This window comes from Corvus hawaiiensis, assembly GCF_020740725.1.
Source record: "Corvus hawaiiensis isolate bCorHaw1 chromosome 34 unlocalized genomic scaffold, bCorHaw1.pri.cur SUPER_34a, whole genome shotgun sequence".
Lineage (NCBI taxonomy): Eukaryota > Metazoa > Chordata > Aves > Passeriformes > Corvidae > Corvus > Corvus hawaiiensis.
The window spans coordinates 81117-100361 of record NW_025963255.1 but is presented as its reverse complement, the minus strand read 5'-3'; the positions used below and the strand labels follow the sequence as shown (position 1 = coordinate 100361).

The 19245-nt window shown below is 63.6% G+C and overlaps 4 protein-coding genes and 1 long non-coding RNA gene across 5 annotated transcripts; 1 reads left to right on the top strand and 4 right to left on the bottom strand.

Moving 5' to 3' along the window:
- Positions 1-3: 3 nt before the first annotated feature.
- STX5 (syntaxin 5) lies at positions 4-5377 on the bottom strand (the record flags this gene model as incomplete). Its single annotated transcript, XM_048293116.1, is given in 11 exon segments — positions 4-66; positions 177-277; positions 353-428; positions 2037-2093; positions 2187-2234; positions 2236-2304; positions 3005-3075; positions 3530-3585; positions 3854-3944; positions 4715-4903; positions 5094-5377. Coding segments are annotated over 11 exon segments (1017 nt in total), but the record flags the coding sequence as incomplete, so codon positions are not given.
- A 259-nt stretch (positions 5378-5636) lies between these two features.
- On the bottom strand, positions 5637-6201 carry LOC125320710 (cytochrome c oxidase subunit 8A, mitochondrial; the record flags this gene model as incomplete). Its single annotated transcript, XM_048293115.1, has 2 exons — positions 5637-5890; positions 5983-6201. Coding segments are annotated over 2 exons (315 nt in total), but the record flags the coding sequence as incomplete, so codon positions are not given.
- A 142-nt stretch (positions 6202-6343) lies between these two features.
- NAA40 (N-alpha-acetyltransferase 40, NatD catalytic subunit) lies at positions 6344-13673 on the bottom strand. Its single transcript, XM_048293125.1, is given in 10 exon segments — positions 6344-6569; positions 8877-8954; positions 10727-10810; positions 10894-10913; positions 10915-10980; positions 10982-11054; positions 11526-11621; positions 11968-12014; positions 12118-12220; positions 13640-13673. Coding segments are annotated over 10 exon segments (708 nt in total). The 5' UTR covers positions 13645-13673; the 3' UTR covers positions 6344-6433.
- Positions 13674-14982: 1309 nt separating this feature from the next.
- On the top strand, positions 14983-19118 carry LOC125320715 (REST corepressor 2-like). Its single transcript, XM_048293120.1, is given in 15 exon segments — positions 14983-15340; positions 15342-15390; positions 15804-15820; positions 15823-15862; positions 15941-16021; positions 16302-16354; positions 16425-16586; positions 17242-17366; positions 17434-17500; positions 17976-18068; positions 18070-18186; positions 18284-18361; positions 18482-18539; positions 18801-18886; positions 18888-19118. Coding segments are annotated over 15 exon segments (1245 nt in total). The 5' UTR covers positions 14983-15271; the 3' UTR covers positions 19038-19118.
- LOC125320716 lies at positions 16435-17995 on the bottom strand. The gene is made up of 3 exons (XR_007201265.1): positions 17909-17995; positions 17420-17483; positions 16435-16564 (listed from the first exon to the last, which is right to left on the bottom strand). It is a non-coding gene; the product is annotated as an uncharacterized LOC125320716 (long non-coding RNA).
- Positions 19119-19245: the final 127 nt, after the last annotated feature.

The window sequence follows — 19245 nt, the reverse complement described above, 5'->3', positions numbered from 1 at the left end:
GCCCAGCTCCACGATGGTGGACTCGATGTTCTGCATCGTGTCCGCCCGGCTCTGGATGTAGGAATCCTGTGGGGCAGCCAAGGGTGGCGTTGGGGCTGACAAAAATCCTTCAAAGCTCTTTTTTTCGGTGGGGTTTTTGTTTGGTTTGGGGTTGTTTTTTTTTCCCCCCTGCCCACCTGCTCGTCCAGGAGCTGGAGCTGGTGGCTGGCCCTGCTGTCCATGTCGATGGCCACGGCCCCCGAGCGCTGGGGCTCGTCCTGGAGCACGGCCGGGCTGCCTGGGGGGGCAGGGGGCGGTGAGGGAAGGAGCCCCCCCAAATTCCCCCTCGCCCAGCCCCGATGCCGGCGCTCACCGAGGTTGTTGGCGGCCAGGGCGGAGACGGGGGCGCGGGAGAAATGTTCCCGACGGCTCCGCTGCTGCTTCAGGTTCTGGGGGGGGAAAACGGGGGGGAAACGGGGAGAAAATGGGGGGAAATGGGGGGGGAAATGGGGAGAAAATGGGGGAGAAATGGGGGAGAAATGGGGGAGAAATGGGGGAGAAATGGGGAGAAAATGGGGGGAAATGGGGGGGAAATGGGGAGAAATGGGGAGAAATGGGGAGGAAACGGGGAAAACGGGGAGAAAATGGGGGGAAATGGGGGGGAAATGGGGAGAAATGGGGGAGAAATGGGGGGAAATGGGGGGGAAATGGGGGAGAAATGGGGGGAGAAATGGGGAGGAAACGGGGAAAACGGGGAGAAAATGGGGGGAAATGGGGGGGAAATGGGGAGAAATGGGGGGGAAACAGGGGGAGAAATGGGGGGGAAACGGGGAAAACGGGGAGAAAATGGGGGGAAATGGGGGGGAAATGGGGGGGAAATGGGGGAGAAATGGGGGGGAAATGGGGGAAACGGGGAGAAAATGGGGGGAAATGGGGGGGAAGTGGGGGGGAAATGGGGAGAAAATGGGGGGAAATGGGGGGGAAAGGGGGAGAAATGGGGGAAAATGGGGGAGAAATGGGGAGAAAATGGGGAGAAATGGAGGGGAAATGGGGGGGAAGTGGGGGGGAAATGGGGAGAAAATGGGGGGAAAAGGGGGAGAAATGGGGAGAAAATGGGGGGGAAATGGGGGGAAAATGGGGGGAAAGGGGAGGGAAATGGGGGGAAAGGGGAGGGAAATGGGGAGAAATGGGGGGAAATGGGGAGAAAATGGGAGGGAAATGGGGGAGAAAATGGGGAAAAAATGGGAGGGAAAGGGGGAGAAAATGGGGCGGAAATGGGAAAAAAATGGGGGGGAGAAAGAAGGAAAAAAGGGAGAAAAATGGAGGGAAGAGAGGGGAGAGAAGAGGGAAAAAGATTGGGAATGCGGGAGAATGGGGGAAAAGAGAGGAGAATGGGGGAAAAAGGGGAAAAAGAGGGGGAAAAATGGGGAAAAAGAGGGGAAAAAATGGGGAAGAATGGGGGAAAAGAGAGGGGAGAATGGGGGGAAAAAGGGGAAAAGAGAGGGGAGAATGGGAGAAAAAGGGGAAAAAATGGGGCAGAATGGGGGAAAAAGAGAGGGGAGAATGGGGGGGAAAATGGGGGAAAAAGGCGAAAAAATGGGGGAGGATGGGGGGAAAAAGAGAGGAAAAAATGGGGGAGGATGGGGGAAAAGGGGAAAAATGGGGGAGAATGGGGGAAAAAGAGAGGAAAAAGAGAGGGGAGAATGGGGGGAAAAAGGGAGGAAAAAATGCGGGAAAAAGGGGGAAAAAGAAGGAAAGAAAGAGGAGGAAATGGGGGAAAAAGAGGAAATAAAAGGAGTTGGAAGAAGAGGAGAAAAAAGTGGTGAGACAAAAAAAGGGAAAAGGAAAAAAAGAGAGAAAAAGGGAAAAAAAAAGGGAAAAAAAAGGGCCAGAGAGAAGGGAGGAAAACCGGAAAAAAACAGAAAGCGTAAAAGCAAAAAAACGAAAGGGGGAAAAAACAAAGGAAAAAAGGAGAAAAAGAAGAAAAATGAGAGCAAAAGAGGAAAGGAAGAAGGAAAGAAGGGAAGGAGGGAGGAGCGGTGGGCCGCAGCGCTCACCTCCGTCCGCACCTCCAGCACCGACTTGAAGTCGTTGGACATCGAGGCCAGTTTGGACTGGGGAGGGGAACGGGGGGGGGGTCAGGCGGTGGGGGGGGGATGGGCAGGGGGCTCTGGGCCCCCCCGGACCCCCCCCCGGCCCGGCCCCACCTGCAGGGACACCACCACGGTGTTGGAGTGGCTCTGGCCGTGGCGCCCGGCCGGGCCCCCCCCGCGCCCGCACCAGCTCCTGCAGCTGCGCGATCTGCTTGTTGAGGCTGCTGATGTCCTGGGGACGGGGCAGGAAGGGTCAGAGGTGCTTCAAAAAGGGTCGGGGTACCTCAAAAAGGGTCGGGGGTATCCCAGAAAAGGTCAGGGGTACCCCAGAAAGGGTCAGGGGCACCCCAGAAAGGGTCAGAAGTACCCCAGAAAGGGTCGGGGTACCCCAGAAAAGGGTCAGAAGTACCCCAGAAAGGGTCAGGGTACCCCCAGAAAGGGGTCAGGGGCATCCCAGAAAGGGTCAGGGGACCTCAAAAAGGGGTCAGGGGCACCCCAGGAAGGGTCAGGGGCATCCCAGAAAGGGTCGGGGTACCCCAAAAAGGGTCAGGGCACCCCAGAAAAGGGTCAGGGGCATCCCAGAAAGGGTCAGGGGCATCCCAAAAAGGGTCAGGGGCACCCCAAAAAGGGTCAGGGACACCCTAGAAAGAGTCAGGGCACCCCAAAAAGGGTCAGGGCACCCCAAAAAGGGTCAGGGACACCCCAGAAAGGGTCAGGGGCACCCCAAAAAAAGGTCAGGGTACCCCAAAAAGGGTCAGGGACACCCCAGAAAGGGTCAGGGGCACCCCAGAAAGGGTCAGGGCACCCCAAAAAGGGTCAGGGCACCCCAGAAAGGGTCAGGGGCACCCCAGAAAGGGTCAGGGCACCCCAGAAAGGGTCAGGGCACCCCAAAAAGCGCTGCCGGGGTGCCCCCTGCCCCCTCCCTCCCGCACCTGTTTGATGATGTAGGTGAGCTCCTCGATCTCCACGGATTTGTCGTCGAACAGCGACTTCCGCTTGGCCACTGCGGGGGGAGGTCAGCGAGCCCCCAGGACCCCCTCTAGGACCCCCAGACCTCCTCTAGGACCCCCAGACTCCTCCCAGGATCCCCCCCAGGATCCCCAGACCCCTCCCCAGGACCCTCAGACTTCCACAGGATCCGCAGACCTCTCCCAGAACCCCCAGACCTCCCCAGGACCCCCAGACCTCACCCAGAACCCCCAGACTCCTTCCAGGACCCCCAGACCCCCTCCCCAGGACCCCCAGACCCCTCTCCAGGATCCCCAGACCCCCCCCCCAGACTCCCCCCCAGGACCCCCAGACTCCCCCCCAGGACCCCCAGACCCCCCCGCAGGACCCCCAGACTTCACCCAGACCCCCCCAGGACCCCCCCGCAGGACCCCCAGACTTCACCCAGACCTCCCCAGCCCCCCCCAGGACCCCCAGACGCCCCCAGCCCCCCCAGGACCCCCACTCACGGATGGTCAGCTTCTCCAGCTTGGCGAAGGTGTTGCTCAGGTCCTTCCCGATGCGCCTGAGGGGGGGGGATGGGGCTGTCAGGGATGGGGGGGGTCCCAGAGCCCCCACCCCAACACCTGGGGACCCCCAAACCCCAATTCCCAGGGACCCCACCCCCCTCCTGTCCCCCCAAACTCCCCCCCGGGGACCCCACCCCGCTGTTTCTGAGGGTTCCAACCCCCTCCCATCCCCCCCCCCCCCCCCCCCCACCTGGAGACCCCCATTTCTGGGGACCCCCAGCCCCTCCCATCCCCCCCCGGGACCCCCCCGAGCCCCCTCCTCACTTGGCCATGAGGCTGAACTCGCTGCGCTGCCGCCCGGGGCCGGGGGCTGCTCTGGGCCGGGGGCTGCTCTGCCGGGCTGGAGCCCCCCATCCTGGGGGGGGGGGAGAACAGGGGGGTCAGGGGGACCCCCGGGGTTGGGGGGGACCTCAGAGTGAGGGGGGGGCGGGGGGGGAGCAGGGGAGACAAGGAAAGGGGGTGAACGGGCTGGGGGGAGGGGGAGGGGACACAGCGGGACCCCCATTGGGGTGGGGGGCGGTGGGGGACCCCCAAGGAGGCTAGGAGGGGAAGGGGGAGATTTGGGGACCCCCGGAGGGGGAAAGGGGGGAATTTGGGACCCCCGGAGGGGGAAAGGGGGGGATTTGGGGACCCCCGGAGGGGGAAAGGGGGGGGATTTGGGGACCCTCGGAGGGGGAAAAGGGGGGAATTTGGGGACCCCCGGAGGGGGAAAGGGGGGAATTTGGGGACCCTCAGAGGGGGAAAAGGGGGGGGATTTGGGGACCCTCGGAGGGGGAAAGGGGGGGATTTGGGGACCCTCAGAGGGGGAAAAGGGGGGGGATTTGGGGACCCTCGGAGGGGGAAAGGGGGGGATTTGGGGACCCTCGGAGGGGGAAAGGGGGGAATTTGGGGACCCCGGAGGGGGAAAGGGGGGGAATTTGGGGACCCTCAGAGGGGAAAAGGGGGGGGATTTGGGGACCCCCGGAGGGGGAAGGGGGGGGATTTGGGGACCCCCGGAGGGGGGAAGGGGGGAACCCCCGGGTGAGGCCGGGAAGGGAAAATGGGGAGACCCCCGGGTGTGAAGGGTGGGGGCACGGGGGGGTCCCGGAGGGGGGGTCCCGGGGGTGTCCCCCCCGCCCCGCCCACCTGCCGGCCTGAAGCGATTTGCAGGCGAAGAGGAACTCCTGGGTCCTGTCGCGACACGACATGACGTCGGCGGGCGGGGGCTCCGGGGGGGGCACGGCCTGAGTCTGGGGGGGCCCCAGGTACACGCCCGGCTCCCGCTGCCTAAGGCCGAGCCGGCGCCGCGCCTGCATCGGGGCTCATCGCCTGCGGCTGCGGGGGCCACCGGGGGGGGTCACACCGGGACCCCCGGCCCGGGACCCGCGGGAACCACCGGGGCACCCCCCGCACACCGGACCCCCCCAGAGCTCCGGGACCCCCCCCGGGCCCCCCCCGGGAGCTCCCGGCCGGGCCGAGGGGGGGGTCCCGGCCCCGCCCCGCCCCGCCCCCCGCCGCCCCTCACCGCGGGCTCGGGCCGGGCCGGACGCCGCCACCGGGACCCTCGGCCGCGCTGACGTCACCGCCACGTCGCTTCCGCCGGAAGTGCCGCCGGAGCCCGGAACAGGAACCCCGGCGCTTCCGGGAGGGAACGGAGAGAGGCCACGCCCCGAAGGGGACGGAGCTTGGTGACCACGCCCATAGCGACAGGCCACGCCCATGGCAACGGGCCCCCATAGCAACAGGCCACGCCCATGGCAACGGGGCCGCGGCTCGGGAAGGGCCGGAACGAAGCGGCCCCGGCCCCAAACCGGACCGGGAGCCGCGGTTCCGCCGCCCCACAGACCCCGCCCACGGAGCCCCGCTACCGGCGGAGCCCCGCCCCCAGCAACAAACCCCGCCCCGGAGACGATTTGGGCGGTCTGGGTCCGCCCCTAGCAACAGGCCCCGCCCTTAGCAACCGGCCCCCTCCGTTAACCGGCGGCTTTCTCAGTGCCCCCCCCGTGACGCCATCGCTGACGTCACACCCGCGTTCCGGCGCGGCGGGACCCGACAGAGAGCGGCAGAGGGCGGAAATCCGCGGCCTTTATTGGGGCGGGGGGGACGGGGAGGCTCCTGGGGGGGGGCTGCGATCCCCGCTGGTCCCGGCCATCCCCGGTGGTCCCGGCGCTCCCCGCTGGTCCCGGCGGGGTTGGTCCGGAGCGGCGGCGGTCGGGCCCGCGGGCTTCACTCCCGTTTCTTGTAGTCGTCGAAGTGCGCGAGCACCCAGGCGGCGGGGCCGAGGAAGGAGACGAACATGGCCACGAAGCCCACGGCGCTCTCCTGCGGGCACAGCGCCGTTAGTGCCGCCGCCGCCGCCGCCTCCCCCTCCCCAAGGTCACCGCCCGCGCCCGCCCCGCGCCGCCCGCGCTCACCGCCAGGCCCAGGGGGTGCTGCGGAGGCCCCCGAGACGAGGCCGCGCGGGGCCGGGCCGGGCCGGAGCGCGGAGCGCAGGAGGGAGCGGGCGGCGAGAGCGGCGGGCGGCATGGCGGCGGCGGCGCTGCTGTGACGTCACTTCCGGCGCGCTCCGTGAAGACGCTGCCGTTTCCTGACCACGCCCCCTCATTAACATAACCACCCCAGGCCACGCCCCCCGCAGCACCACGAGCCTTTAATTAAAGTTTCCTCATTATTTATTTCCCCGCGTACAAAGAAAACCGCTGATAAAACAAAGCCAAGGTACAAAGGAACGGGCGAAAATCCCCTGGCAGCCGCAGCGCCCGCCTTTTCCCCGGCCAGGAGAGGCGCGGAGGGGGGATTCTGTTCCCAGTTCGGGGGGTCCCCCGCGGGCCCCGGGGGGCGTTTTTTTGGGGGGTTTTTGGGGGCTCAGTGGCAGCAGCCGGCGCAGGGCCCCCCCCCGGGGTGGGGGTCCCCGAACCTGGTGCTGCGGCTCAGGATCTCGTAGGAGGAGTCGTCCCCGCAGCAGCCGGACACGCTGGGGGAGGTGGCGTCCACCTCGAACCTGGGGGGACAGGGGGGCACGGGGGGTCACCCTAAACCCCCCCCCGGATCCCCCTGAGTCACCCCCGAACCCCCCCAGTGTCACCCCCCAAGCTGGCAGGGGGAGGGAAGGAGCGGGGGAAAGGCTGGAGGGGGGGAGCACCCAAAAAAAGGGTAAAACCGGCCCAAAAAAGGGTAAAACCGGCCCAAAAAAAAGGGCAAAAACGGCCCAAAAAATAGGGCAAAAATGGCCCAAAGAAAGGGTAAAAACGGCTCAAAAAAAGGGCAAAAACAGCCCCAAAAAAAGGGTAAAAACGGCCCCAAAAAAGGGTAAAACCGGCCCAAAAAAAAGGGCAAAAACGGCCCAAAAAAAAGGGCAAAAACGGCCCAAAAAATAGGGCAAAAATGGCCCAAAGAAAGGGTAAAAACGGCTCAAAAAAAGGGCAAAAACAGCCCCAAAAAAAGGGTAAAAACGGCCCCAAAAAAGGGTAAAACCGGCCCAAAAAAAAGGGCAAAAACGGCCCAAAAAAAAAGGGCAAAAACGGCCCAAAAAAAAAGGGCAAAACGGCCCAAAGAAAGGGTAAAAACGGCTCAAAAAAAGGGCAAAAAACAGCCCCAAAAAAAGGGCCCCAAAAAAAGGGTAAAAACGGCCCCAAATAAAGGGTAAAAACTGCCCCAAATAAAGGGTAAAAACTGCCCCAAAAAAGGGTAAAAACGGCCCCAAAATGCCAGGAAAAGGGGTTAAAAACTGCCTGGGAAAGGGGGGGTTAAAGCCCCGGGGAAATGGGTTGAAAACCCCCAGAAAATGGAAAAATGGAAGAACGGGAAACGGCTTAAAAATTCTCTCAAAATTTGGATTAAAAAGTGGCAGAATCGGGTTATGGGAAACAGAAGGAGGAGCAGGTTGGGAAAAGTGATGGGAAAAGGGGAAAAGTTTTGGGAAAAGGGATTAAAAATGATGAAAAGGAAGCAGGGGAAAAGGACTTGGGAAAGTGGTTACAACCCTGAAAAATGGGTTTAAAAACACTCAGGAAAAGAGCAAAACCACCCAAAAATGTGTTTAAAAAACGAGCAAAGGGTTAAAAAAAGACTCCTCAGAAATGGGACAAAAAAAAACCTAAAATGAGCTTGAAATTCCCCCCCGAAAAGGAGCAAAACAGCGAAAAAATGGTTCCAAATAAATACAGAAAAGGGCAAAAGCTTTGGTTTAAAAACACCCAGGAGAGGGAAAAACCTTTGGAAAATCAAACACCTGGAAATCACAGCCCTAAATGGGCTAAGAAAAGCAAAAAAGGGTTCAAAATGCCCCTAAAAAACCGGCAGTAAAACCACCTGCAAAAAAAAGAGACTGGAAGGGCTTAAAAATGCCAGGAAAAAGCAAATCTTCCCCCAAAAGGGCTTAAAAATGCCAGAAAAAGGCAAATCTTGCCCAGAAAGGGCTTAAAAATGCCAGAAAAGGGCAAATCTCCCCCAAAAAGGGCTTAAAAATGCCAGAAAAGGGCAAATCTTCCCCGGAAAGGGCTTAAGAATCCCAGAAAAAGGCAAATCTTCCCCGGAAAGGGCAAATCTTCCCTAAAAAGGGCTTAGAAGTCCCAGAAAAAGGCAAATCTCCCCCAAAAGGGCTTAAAAATGCCAGAAAAGGGCAAATCTCCCCCAAAAAGGGCTTAAGAATCCCAGAAAAAGGCAAATCTTCCCTTAAAAGGGCTTAAAAATCCCAGACAAAGGCAAATCTTGCCCAGAAAGGGCTTAAAAATGCCAGAAAAAGGCAAATCTTCCCTAAAAAGGGCTTAAAAGTTCCAAAAAAAGGCAAATCTTCCCCCAAGAGGGCTTAAAAGTCCCAGAAAAAGGCAAATCTTCCCCCAAAAAGGGCTTAAAAATGCCAGAAAAGGGCAAATCTCCCCCAAAAAGGGCAAATCTCCCCTAAAAAGGGCTTAAAAGTCCCAGAAAAAGGCAAATCTTCCCCCAAAAAGGGCTTAAAAATGCCAGAAAAGGGCAAATCTCCCCCAAAAAGGGCAAATCTCCCCTAAAAAGGGCTTAAAAGTCCCAGAAAAAGGCAAATCTGCCCCGAAAAGGGCTCTCAAACCCTTCCACAGAGGGGTTTCTCCCCCCTCCTCCAAGCCTGGGTGTCTCCCCCCCCCATTTGGGGTCGTGGCGCCGAGGGGGGGGTCCCGAGGGGGGGGGTCCCGAGCACCCACCTCTGTCGCCGCCCCTGCCCCGCCTGCCCGCGGCGCCCGGCCCCGGCCACTGCAACGACAGTCGTGCCACAGCTGTTACCTCCCGGCGGGGATTTGGGGGCAAATCGGGCGGTTTTGGGGCGGGCAGCACTTACTGCAGCGCCTCGCGGAAGAACTGGTAGGCGCCGTGGTTGTGCTTGAACACGGTCAGCATCACCTTCTTCATCTGCGTGCTGGGGGCACGGGGGGCACGGGGGGCACGGCCCCGGAGCGCTCGGTTTCACCTCGGAAACGGCGCCGCCGAGCCCCACAACTGCCCCGGTTACACCCCCAAACTGCCCCGGTTACACCCCCAACCTGCCCCGGTTTCACCCCCAACCTGCCCCGGTTTCACCCCCAACCTGCCCCGGTTTCATCCCACAACTGCCCCGGTTACACCCCACAACTGCCCCCGGTTTCACCCCACAACTGCCCCGGTTTCACCCCCAAACTGCCCCGGTTTCACCCCCAAACTGCCCCGGTTTCACCCCCAACCTGCCCCGGTTACACCCCCAAACTGCCCCGGTTTCACCCCCAAACTGCCCCGGTTACACCCCCAACCTGCCCCGGTTTCACCCCCAAACTGCCCGGTTACACCCCCAAACTGCCCCGGTTTCACCCCCAACCTGCCCCGGTTACACCCCCAAACTGCCCCGGTTCCCCAACCTGCCCCGGTTACACCCCCAACCTGCCCCGGTTTCACCCCACAACTGCCCCGGTTTCACCCCACAACTGCCCCGGTTACACCCCCAAACTGCCCCGGTTTCATCCCCAAAACTTGCCCCGGTTACACCCCCAAACTGCCCCGGTTACACCCCTAACCTGCCCCGGTTTCACCCCAAAACTGCCCCGGTTACACCCCCAACCTGCCCCGGTTACACCCCACAACTGCCCCGGTTACACCCCCAACCTGCCCCGGTTTCACCCCAAAAACTGCCCCGGTTACACCCCCACAACTGCCCCGGTTTCACCCCCAAACTGCCCCGGTTACACCCACAACTGCCCCGGTTTCATCCCCACAACTGCCCCGGTTTCACTCCACAACTGCCCCGGTTTCACCCCCAAATACAGCCCTGCTTCGCCCCACAACTGCCCCGGTTTCATCCCCAACCTGTCCCGATTTCACCCCAAAACTGTCCCGATTTCACCCCAAAACTGTCCCGATTTCATCCCAAATACGGCCCCGATTACACCCCAAAACTGCCCCGGTTTCATCCCCAAACTGCCCCAATTTCACCCCAAATACAGCCCCAGTTTCACCTCCAAACTGCCCAGTTTTACCTCAAAAACAGCCCCAATTTCACCCCCAAACACCCCCAGTTTAACTCCCAAACTGCCCCAATTTCACCCCCAAACTGCCCCGGTTTCACCCCAAATACAGCCCCAGTTTCACCCCAAATACAGCCCCAGTTTCACCCCAAATACAGCCCCAGTTTCACCTCCAAAGTGCCCTGGTATTACCTCAAAAACAGCCCCCAATTTCACCCCCAAACTGCCCCGGTTTTACCTCAAAAACAGCCCCAATTTCACCCCCAAACTGCCCCGGTTTTACCTCAAAAACAGCCCCAGTTTCATCCCCAAACTGCCCCGGTTTTACCCCAAATACAGCCCCAGTTTCACCCCCAAACTGCCCCGGTTTTACCCCAAATACAGCCCCGGTTTCACCCCCAAACTGCCCCGGTTTTTACCCCAAATACAGCCCCAATTTCACCCCCAAACTGCCCCAGTTTTACCTCAAAAACAGCCCCAATTTCACCCCCAAACTGCCCCAATTTCACCCCCAAACTACTCTGGTTTTACCTCAAAAATAGCCTCAATTTCACCCCCAAACAGCCCCAATTTCACCCCCAAACTGCCCCAATTCCACCTCAAAACCAGCCCCAGCTTCACCCCCAACCCCCGCCCCCAAACCCCCCTATTTTCCCCCAAAACCCCGGCCCCGTTTCTGCCCCGAGCCCGCTGTCACCTGTTGGCCACGAGCTGCAGGATCTGCAGCAGGAACTTGCCCAGCCCTCGCCGCCGCACTCGGCTCTCCAGCTGCACCTCGTAGCTGCGGGACAGAGCCCAGAGAACCTCTCAGGCACCACGAAAAGCCCCGAATCCGGCGGATTTCGCCCCAAACCCGGCGCTCACCAGTACAGGACCTCGTCGCCCGCACTCGACGTCGAAGCGGAAGTGGGAGAAGGCGACGGGGCCGGCGCCGGCCTCGCGGGCCACGAGGGTACCAGGCACGCTCGTCCCGCAGCTCCTCCCGCTTCTCCCGCTCCTTCCAGCCCCACTCGCTCTGCTCGTACCTGCATCGGGGGCAAAGGATGGGATTTGGGGCAAAGAAATGGGGCTGGGGGGAAAAAAATGGGGTTTGGGGCAAAAAAAAAAAAAAAAAAAAGGGGGGATTGGGGTGGAGAAGAAAATCGGGGATTTGGGGGAAATCGTGGCAAGAATTGAGGTGGGAAATCTGAATCCCAGGAAATCACCAGGGGGAAAAGTCAAATCCCGGTGATTGCAGGATGGGAGAATCCACCCATTTTGGGGTAGGGGAAGCCATCAGTTGCTGGATTCCCCCCAGATTTCGTGAGGACAAACCCCAGAATTTTGGGAGCAAAGCCAACCGCCACCATGATTTCGGGGATGCGATTCCTCCCTCCCGAGTTCCGGGTGCTGAACGCCCTGGAAATCCTGCCAGCAGCACCTCCTGGGGGGGGTTTGGGATCGGGGGGGAGCCGAGTGTGACAGCGGGGGTGGTGGCAGGGCCAGGGGACACTCACAGCGTCTGCATGTTGGCCTTGGTCAGCTCGAAGGCCCAGTCGAGGGTGGACGGCTCCAGGCCGGACACGCGGCGGCACTCGATGGACACGTTCAGGCTGCGGGACAGGCCGGAGGGGACACGGTGGTGACACCGGGAACGGGGCTGGGGGACACCGGGAACACACCAGGGATACTGGGAACAACCTCGGGGACACTGGAAATGTGTCAGAGGCACCGGGAATGGCCCTCGGGGACACCGGGAATGGCCTCAAAGGTCCTGGAAACACCAGGAACCACTTCAGGGACACCAGGAGATGACCTTGGGGACACTGGGAACCACCTGGGAGCCCCAGAACAGGCAGCAGCAGCAGGAACCACCTGAGGGACACCGGGAACCCCCCTCAAAGACCCCCGGGAACGCCAGGAAGCGCCTCAGGGACGCCGGGGAGCGCCAGCACTCACCCGTTCCTGTCGTACTTCTTGAACACCGGGAAGGCTTCGAGGGGGATCTTGGAGCTGGAAGAGACCAAAGAGCGGCCGAGAGCCAGCGGGGCCGTGGCGGGGTTGTTCACCGATTCCGGGGTTTTTCCTCCCGTTTTTTTTGTTTTCCACACTCACTTTGTTGGCGGCCTCGACCTTGGCGCAGACAGCGGCCATGGCCGCGCGCTCCTCCAGCCGCCGCTGCTTCTTCTCCTTGGCTTTGCTCGACTTCCTCGGGGGGGAAAAAAACGCACCAAAACCCCGGGAATTCGCACCAAATCCCGGTGATTCCAACCGGCGCCAAAGCCCCACCCGCCAGCAATCCCAAAAGTTTTGCCCCCAAAATTTGCGCTCGTCAAACGGCACCGATGCGGAGTTGTAGGTGAGGAGAGGGGAGTTGTCCCAAAATCTTTGGAGGGAAAAGGGGTTTTGGGGATAAAACCAGTGTTAAATTTGTCATATCCGTGTGGGAGTGATGCTGCTGGGGTGATCCAGTTTGAAGGGGTTTTGCCCCAAAATATTGGAGGTTTTAGGTGGGACGAGGAGGTGACACCAAGCAGCGGCCACATAAAATTGCCACTTTTAGTGTTTTTCCCCGGAATTTGAGGAGTCCGGCACAAGGAATAAGCCAAATGTGGGTGATTTTACCCCAAAATGAAGGATCCTGCTGGGATCCCTCCAAATCCCCAGTCTAAGCGGGACTGGGACTCCTGAGCTTCAGCTCCACCAAAAGTAAAAGAAGCGCACCCAAAAACGAGGATTTTACAGGAAAAGCAGCAGGTTGGGGAGGGGGACAGGGTGAGTGTCCCCCCAAAATACACCTGTCGGTAGTTTTGGTGGGAATTAAGGTGTTTTTTGGGGGGTTGGAGCAGCCACCACCTGCTGCTGGCTGGGATACGGTCACTAAAACGTCCAGGTTTGGGTCATTTTGGGGGGGAGAACGTGGAGATTTCCCAGCAGTTGGGGTTCATGGGAGGTGTCTGGGGGAGCACAGCCCCAAACCCAGCTTGGAGACCCCCAAACCCCCTGAACAGCCCCAAATTCCCCCCTCAGATCCTCTCTAGTCCTGAGCAACCCTCTCCACACAGCCCCCAGACCCCCAAATCCCCTATAATAGCCCCAAACCCACTCAGAAGATCCCACATTTCTTCGTGGGAACCTCAAATTCCCAGGAAAGGTTCTAAGACCCTCACAGAAGCCCCAACAACCTCAGATAGCCCCCAAACGTCCCAAATTTCCTCATAGCAGCATCCAGACCCCTCGTAGAGACACAAGCATCCTCCTAAGAGCCCCAAACTACCTCAGACAACCCCAAAATCTGACGGAAAGTCCCAAACCTCCGCATAGGAGCCCCCAGTCCCCTCACAGAACCCCAGATCCCCTCACGGTAGCCCTGTATCACCCCAAAGAGCCCCCCCATCCTCTCAGACGGCCCCAAACCCCCTCAGAGAATCCCCCGTAAGGCCTCGCGGCGACCCCCCACCCTCTCAGACGACCCCGAATTCCCTCGCAGAACTCCCGTATCCCTTCGCGGCGACCCTCCACCTTCCCAGGCGGCCCCAAATCCGCTCAGCGGCGGCCTCGCAGGCCCCACCCCGCTCTCTTTCCCCTCAGGCCGAGCCACCCCCCCAGGCGCGGCGCGGTCCCGCTCACCCCCATAATGGCGGCAGCGGCGGCTCCTCGCGGCGCGGGGGGGCGCGGGGGGTCTGAGGGGGGCGCGCGCGGGGGGCGCGCTATTTATACGGGGGGGGGGGCGGGAGGGGGGGCGGAGCGCGAAGCGCGCGAGCCCGCGGCCGGCGGCCCAACGCGCAGGCGCAGAGAGGAAAGGGGCGGGGCGAGAGGGGGCAGCGGCGCCGGCGGGGCCTCTGCGCGTGCGCGGGAAGGGAGCGGGAGGCGCGGGGGCGGCGCGAGCGTGGCGGCGGCGCGGGGCGCGAAGGCGGCTCGGCGCTGATTGGCTGAGAGAGCGGAGGGGGCGGGAGCGCGGGAGGCTCCGCCCCCTTGCGCTGAGGGGAGCGGGGCCGCCGTGGTGGGGCTGGGGGGGTCCCAGAGACCGCGATGTGGCCCTAGAACAGCACAACAGAGCCCCGGTACGGCCCTAAACCGGCACAACAGATCCCGCTATGGCCCCACGGATCCCGGTATGGCCCCACGGATCCCGTACGACCCCACGGATTCCAGTACGGTCCTAAACCGGCACAACAGACCCTGGTGCAGCCCCACAGATCCCTGGAATGGCCCTAACCTGGCCCAACATAGCCTGGGTACAGCCCCACAGACCCCAGGATGGACTGACAAACTTCAGCTTGGCCACATAAGCCTGCCCCATAGCCCTCGGTTCACCCTATAGCCCAGCCCTGCAGCCCTGCCCCATAGCCCTCAGTCCGCTCCATAGTCCTGCTCCAAAACCCAGCCCTGCAGCCTGGCCCCATGGTCCTTGGGCTGCCCCATAGTTTGGCCCCATGGCCCTGACGGAGAGGCCTCAGCCCACCCCATAACCCTGCCCCACAGCCTGCCCCAAACGCTCCCCCAGTGGGGATCACCCCACAGGACCCCAGGTGTAGGGGGCTGACGGGGGATGTGGGGCAGCCCCATGGCCCCACAGAGAGACAGAACCTCAGCCCCACAGCCACCACCCAACCCCGTAACAGCCCCCTGGACCCCCAGCCCCACAGAGGGACAGACCCCAGCCCCACAGCTGCCCCACAGCCCCGTAACAGCCCCCTGACCCCCCGGCAGCCCCTGACCCCCCCCCAGCCCCTTTGTCCCCCGCGCTGCCCCCGGCCCTTTGTTCCCCCCGGCCGCACGCGGGGGGTGCCGCTGACCGGAGCTCCAGCCCCACAGCCGGTCCCCGCTCGCCCCCCCGGGCCCCACCCGGGCCCCCCCGAGCCGGCGCGGAGGGGTACGGGGGGCGGGGGGGCCGTGCTGAGGCCGGGGGGAGCTGGAACTACTTTGGCACTGGGAGGCGGCGGGCAGCGGCCGGCGGCGCTTGTGTGTGGTGGGCTCGGCGGGCTCGGGACCCCCGCCACCCCCGGCCGGGACCCCCCCCAAACCCCCTCAGCCTCACCCCTGTCCCGGGGGGGTGTTTCCCCCTTTCGGGGGAGGGACCCTCCCGTCCGCCCCGCGTCCTCCTCCTCCCCCCCCTCCCCGAATTCCCACGCCCCCTCCCCAATCCCGCGCTCGGGTTAAAGTTTGGCGGGGGGGCGCCGGGGCCGAGCCCCTCCCCCGCGGGGCCGTGAGGGGATCCCCGGGGGGCTCGGGGGGTTCCCCGCGCCGCCCCCCCCGGGCGATGCCGTCGGTGATGGAGAAGCCCTCGGGGATCCTGTCCCGCAGCCGGGCCAAGGCGGGGGGCGGCGCGGGGGCCCCCCCACTCCGAGGACGAGGCCAGCGAGGACGAGCACGCCCACGGTGAGTGCCTCCCCCCCCCCAAAAAAAATGACCCCCCGCACCTGCGTCCCCCCCCCACCCGCAGGACACCCCCCGTGTGTGCCCCCCCCCCCCCCCAAAACCACACGCGTGCGGGGACACCGCGTTCACCCCCGCGTGTTTATTTTGGGGGGGGACGGGACAGCGCTCACGTCACCCCCCCGCCCCCCCCCCGTGGGGTTTGGGTGGGTGGGGGGGACACACGGGGACATGGGGGGGGAACAAAGCCCCGTCCCCATTGTCCCCGGCCGCCCGCGTGTGCGCGGCCACAGCTTTGTTCGCCGGCGGGGAGGGGGCTCGGGCCGCGGCCCCCCCCCAGCCCGCAGCCCCCGGGGGGGGCGGTGCGGACCCCCCCCGGTTACCCCCGGCCCCCTTCTGCTCCTCCCTCCCCCCAGACAGCATGATCCGGGTGGGGGGGCCGACTACCAGGCGGTAATTCCCGACTGCAAACCAGGTAGGGAGGGTTTGGGGAGGGCTTGGGGGGGCTTTGGGGGGTGTTTCCCCCCCCGTGTGACCCCCTGTGCCCCCCCAGAGAGCCCCGCTCGCTACAGCAACAAGGAGCTGAAGGGGATGCTGGTGTGGGCCCCCAACCACTGCGTGTCCGACGCCAAACGTGAGCCCCCCTGACGGGACCGGGGCGACCCTTCGTGGGAGGGGGCGTCTGGGATGGCCCCCCACCCTCTGGGCCCCCCTTTTGCTCCCCCAACCTCCCCTTTGACCCCCCAGCCCCCCCCTTTGCCCCCTCCCAATCTCCCCTTAACCCCCTCAGCTTCCCCTTGACAAGCCCCCTGTACCCCCCCCGGCCCCTTTGGCCCCCCAACCCCTCCTGTGCCCCCCAGCCCATCCTTTACACCCCCCAAACCCCTCTCACCCCCCGAACCCCTCCCCCCCAGTGGACAGGTACATCGCCATGGCCAAGGACAAGCACGGCTACAACATCGAGCAGGTACCGCAGCGTCCCGCCCCACACCCCCCGGGTGCCTCCGGTGCCCCCCCTGACCCCCCGCGCCCCCCAGGCCCTGGGGATGCTGCTGTGGCACAAACACGACGTGGAGAAGTCCTTGGCTGACCTGGCCAACTTCACGCCCTTCCCGGACGAGTGGACGGTGGAGGACAAGGTGCTCTTCGAGCAGGCCTTCAGCTTCCACGGCAAGAGCTTCGCCCGCATCCAGCAGATGGTGAGACCCCCAAAGCTGCCCCCCAAAACCCCCTCAGAGGGGCTCAGCCTCCCCCTCCCTCAAGGTGGTTGGATCCGGCCCCGGCCGGCGGCTTTTTGGGACCCCCCCGGGGGGGTCGTTGCTCCCGTGGGACCCCCGGGTGTCACCCGGGAGTTTGGGGGGGGGCTGGGGGGTCACAGGACCCTCTCGGAGGTGAGGAGATGGTACCTGCCACCCCCCCCCCCCCGTAGGGGATGGTACGTGCCACCCCCCTGACCCCCCCCCCCATAGGGGATGGTACGTTCCACCCCCCTCCCACCAGGTGGTGCCTCCCCCCCATTTCTGGGGGTTCCCCCTGATTTTGGGGGTCCTGACCCCCCTCATCTTTAGGGGTTCTCCCCCCATTTCCCCCCTTCCCATTTCCAGGGGCTCCTGCCCCCCCCCCATTTTTTAGCGGTTTCCCCTCTTTTCTGTGGGTTTGCCCCCCCATCTCAGGGGTCTTCCTGCACCTTCTCTCCCCCCATCATAGGGGTGACCCCCCCTTCCCTTCACCCCCCACCCCATCCTTGAGACCAAATCGCCCCAAAACTCCCCCTTTTTCCCCTCAAACCTCCCTAAATCCCCCCAAACCCCCTAAATCCCCCCAACCCCCCTCCCTCCGGTACCCACCCCCCAGCTCCGGACAAGCTCATTCCCAGCCCTGGTCAAGTATTATTATTCCTGGAAGAAAACCCGATCCCGCACCAGCGTCATGGACCGCCAGGCCCGGCGCCTGCTGGGCCGCCGGGACCGCGACGACAGGTACGGGACCCCCCCGAAATCCCCCCCGGCCACCCCCAAAACCCCCAGCTCACCCCTGGCCCCGCAGCAACGACGAGACTGACGAGCACCGACCCAGCCCCGACGGGGACACGGAGCCTGCGGACCCCCAAAAAAGAGGTTTGGGGGGCACGGGGGGAGCTGGGGGGGTCAGAGGGTGAAAATGTGGGGGGTTGTTCTCAAGGGTGGGGTGACCAGTGAAGGGAGGGGGGGGAGAACAAGGGGGGAGAGGAGGGAAACCCCCTAAATATGGGGCCAAACCCCCGAAAAATGGGGGTGAATCACTGAAAATATGGAAGGAAGACCTGGGGGGGGAACCCTCTAAAGATGGTGTGGGACCCCCAAAATTGGGGGGAATCCTTGGGAATTGGGCGAAATCCCTGAAAACAACGAGGGGGAACTGGGGGGGGGGGGGGGGGGGTCGGGAGACCCCAAAAAAGGGGGAAAACACCCAGAAATGGGACAGGGGCGGCGCCACCTGCTGGGCGGGGGGGGGGAGAGCAGGGGGTCGGGGCGGGACGTACCAACTCCTGTAGGGGGGGTTCCCCAGCGATACCCAACGGAACCAATTAACCGAAGGAGCCGATTAACGAACCCAGCTAATTGCAGCCGTGCTACCCCAAGGCGGGGCCGCGCAAGGAGCCGCAGTACCGGCACCACCCCCCGGCGCGGCAGCGGCGCCGCCCCCCCCCGCGGGATGCGCCTGAGCCGCGAGGATGTGGCCGAGGTCACGGCCAACCCCGACCTGGGCGCGCGGGCCCTGCGCCAGCTCGACTGCCAGCTGGTGGCCCTCAAGCGGCAGGTAGCGGCCACCCAACCCCCCTGGGGACGCCTGAACCCGCGGGACGACCCCCCCCGCCCAGGGCCCGGGGTGACCCCTCTGTCCCCGCTTCCCGCAGGTGCAGCGGATCAAACAGATCAACAGCGGCCTCAGGCAGGCGCTGGACGGGGGCCTGGAGGGGCTGCGGCCGCCTGAGGTGGGTCCCCGTGTGCCCCACGGTGTCCCCAGGGTGTCCCGGCCTGGCCTGCGGTGTCACACCAGCCCCCCACCCCCCGTCGCCCCCAGTTCCCCAAAATCACCTTCAATCCCCCCCCAGGGCAATGGCAAGTTCAGCTCCCGCTGGACAACGGATGAGCAGCTGCTGGTGGTGCAGGGTGAGCGTGTCCCCCCTCGTTAGCCTAATTAACCTCCTCAGCCCCCCGTGTCCCCTGTCCCTCACTGCCCCGTCCCTCACTCCCCTGTCCCTCACTCCTCTGTCCCCCCCTGCCCTGTCCCTCACTCCCCTGTCCCTCACTGCCCCGTCCCTCACTTCCCCTGTCCCTCACTGCCCCGTCCCTCACTCCCCTGTCCCCTCACTCCTCTGTCCCCCCCCTGCCCTGTCCCTCACTCCCCTGTCCCTCGCTGCCCCTGTCCAGCCCTGCGCCGTTACGGCCGCGATTTCCCGGCGGTGGCGGCCGTGCTGGGCAACAAAACAGCGGCGCAGGTTCGGAGCTTCGTGCTGGGGCCCCCGGCGCCGCCTCGGCCTCGAGCGGCTCCTGCGGCAGCGCCAGGGCCGGGGGGAGCCCCCGACAGCCCCCCCCGGGGACCGCCCCGAGCCGGAGGAGGACGAGGAGGTGAGGAGGGGCTGGGGCGGGGGCTGGGGGCGGGTCTGAGCTGCCAACTGGTCCCAGTCCCCGTCCCAGCCCTGTCCTGGTGCTGGTCCCCATCCCAGTCCCGCTCCCGGTCTCTGTCTGGGTGGTTGGACTGGGCCCAGTCCTGATCCTGGCGCTGGTCCCAGATCCACATCAGTGCCAGGCCCTCCCCCTGCCCGTGACCCCACCCCAATCAATCAATCAATCAATCACACCCCAATCGATCAAT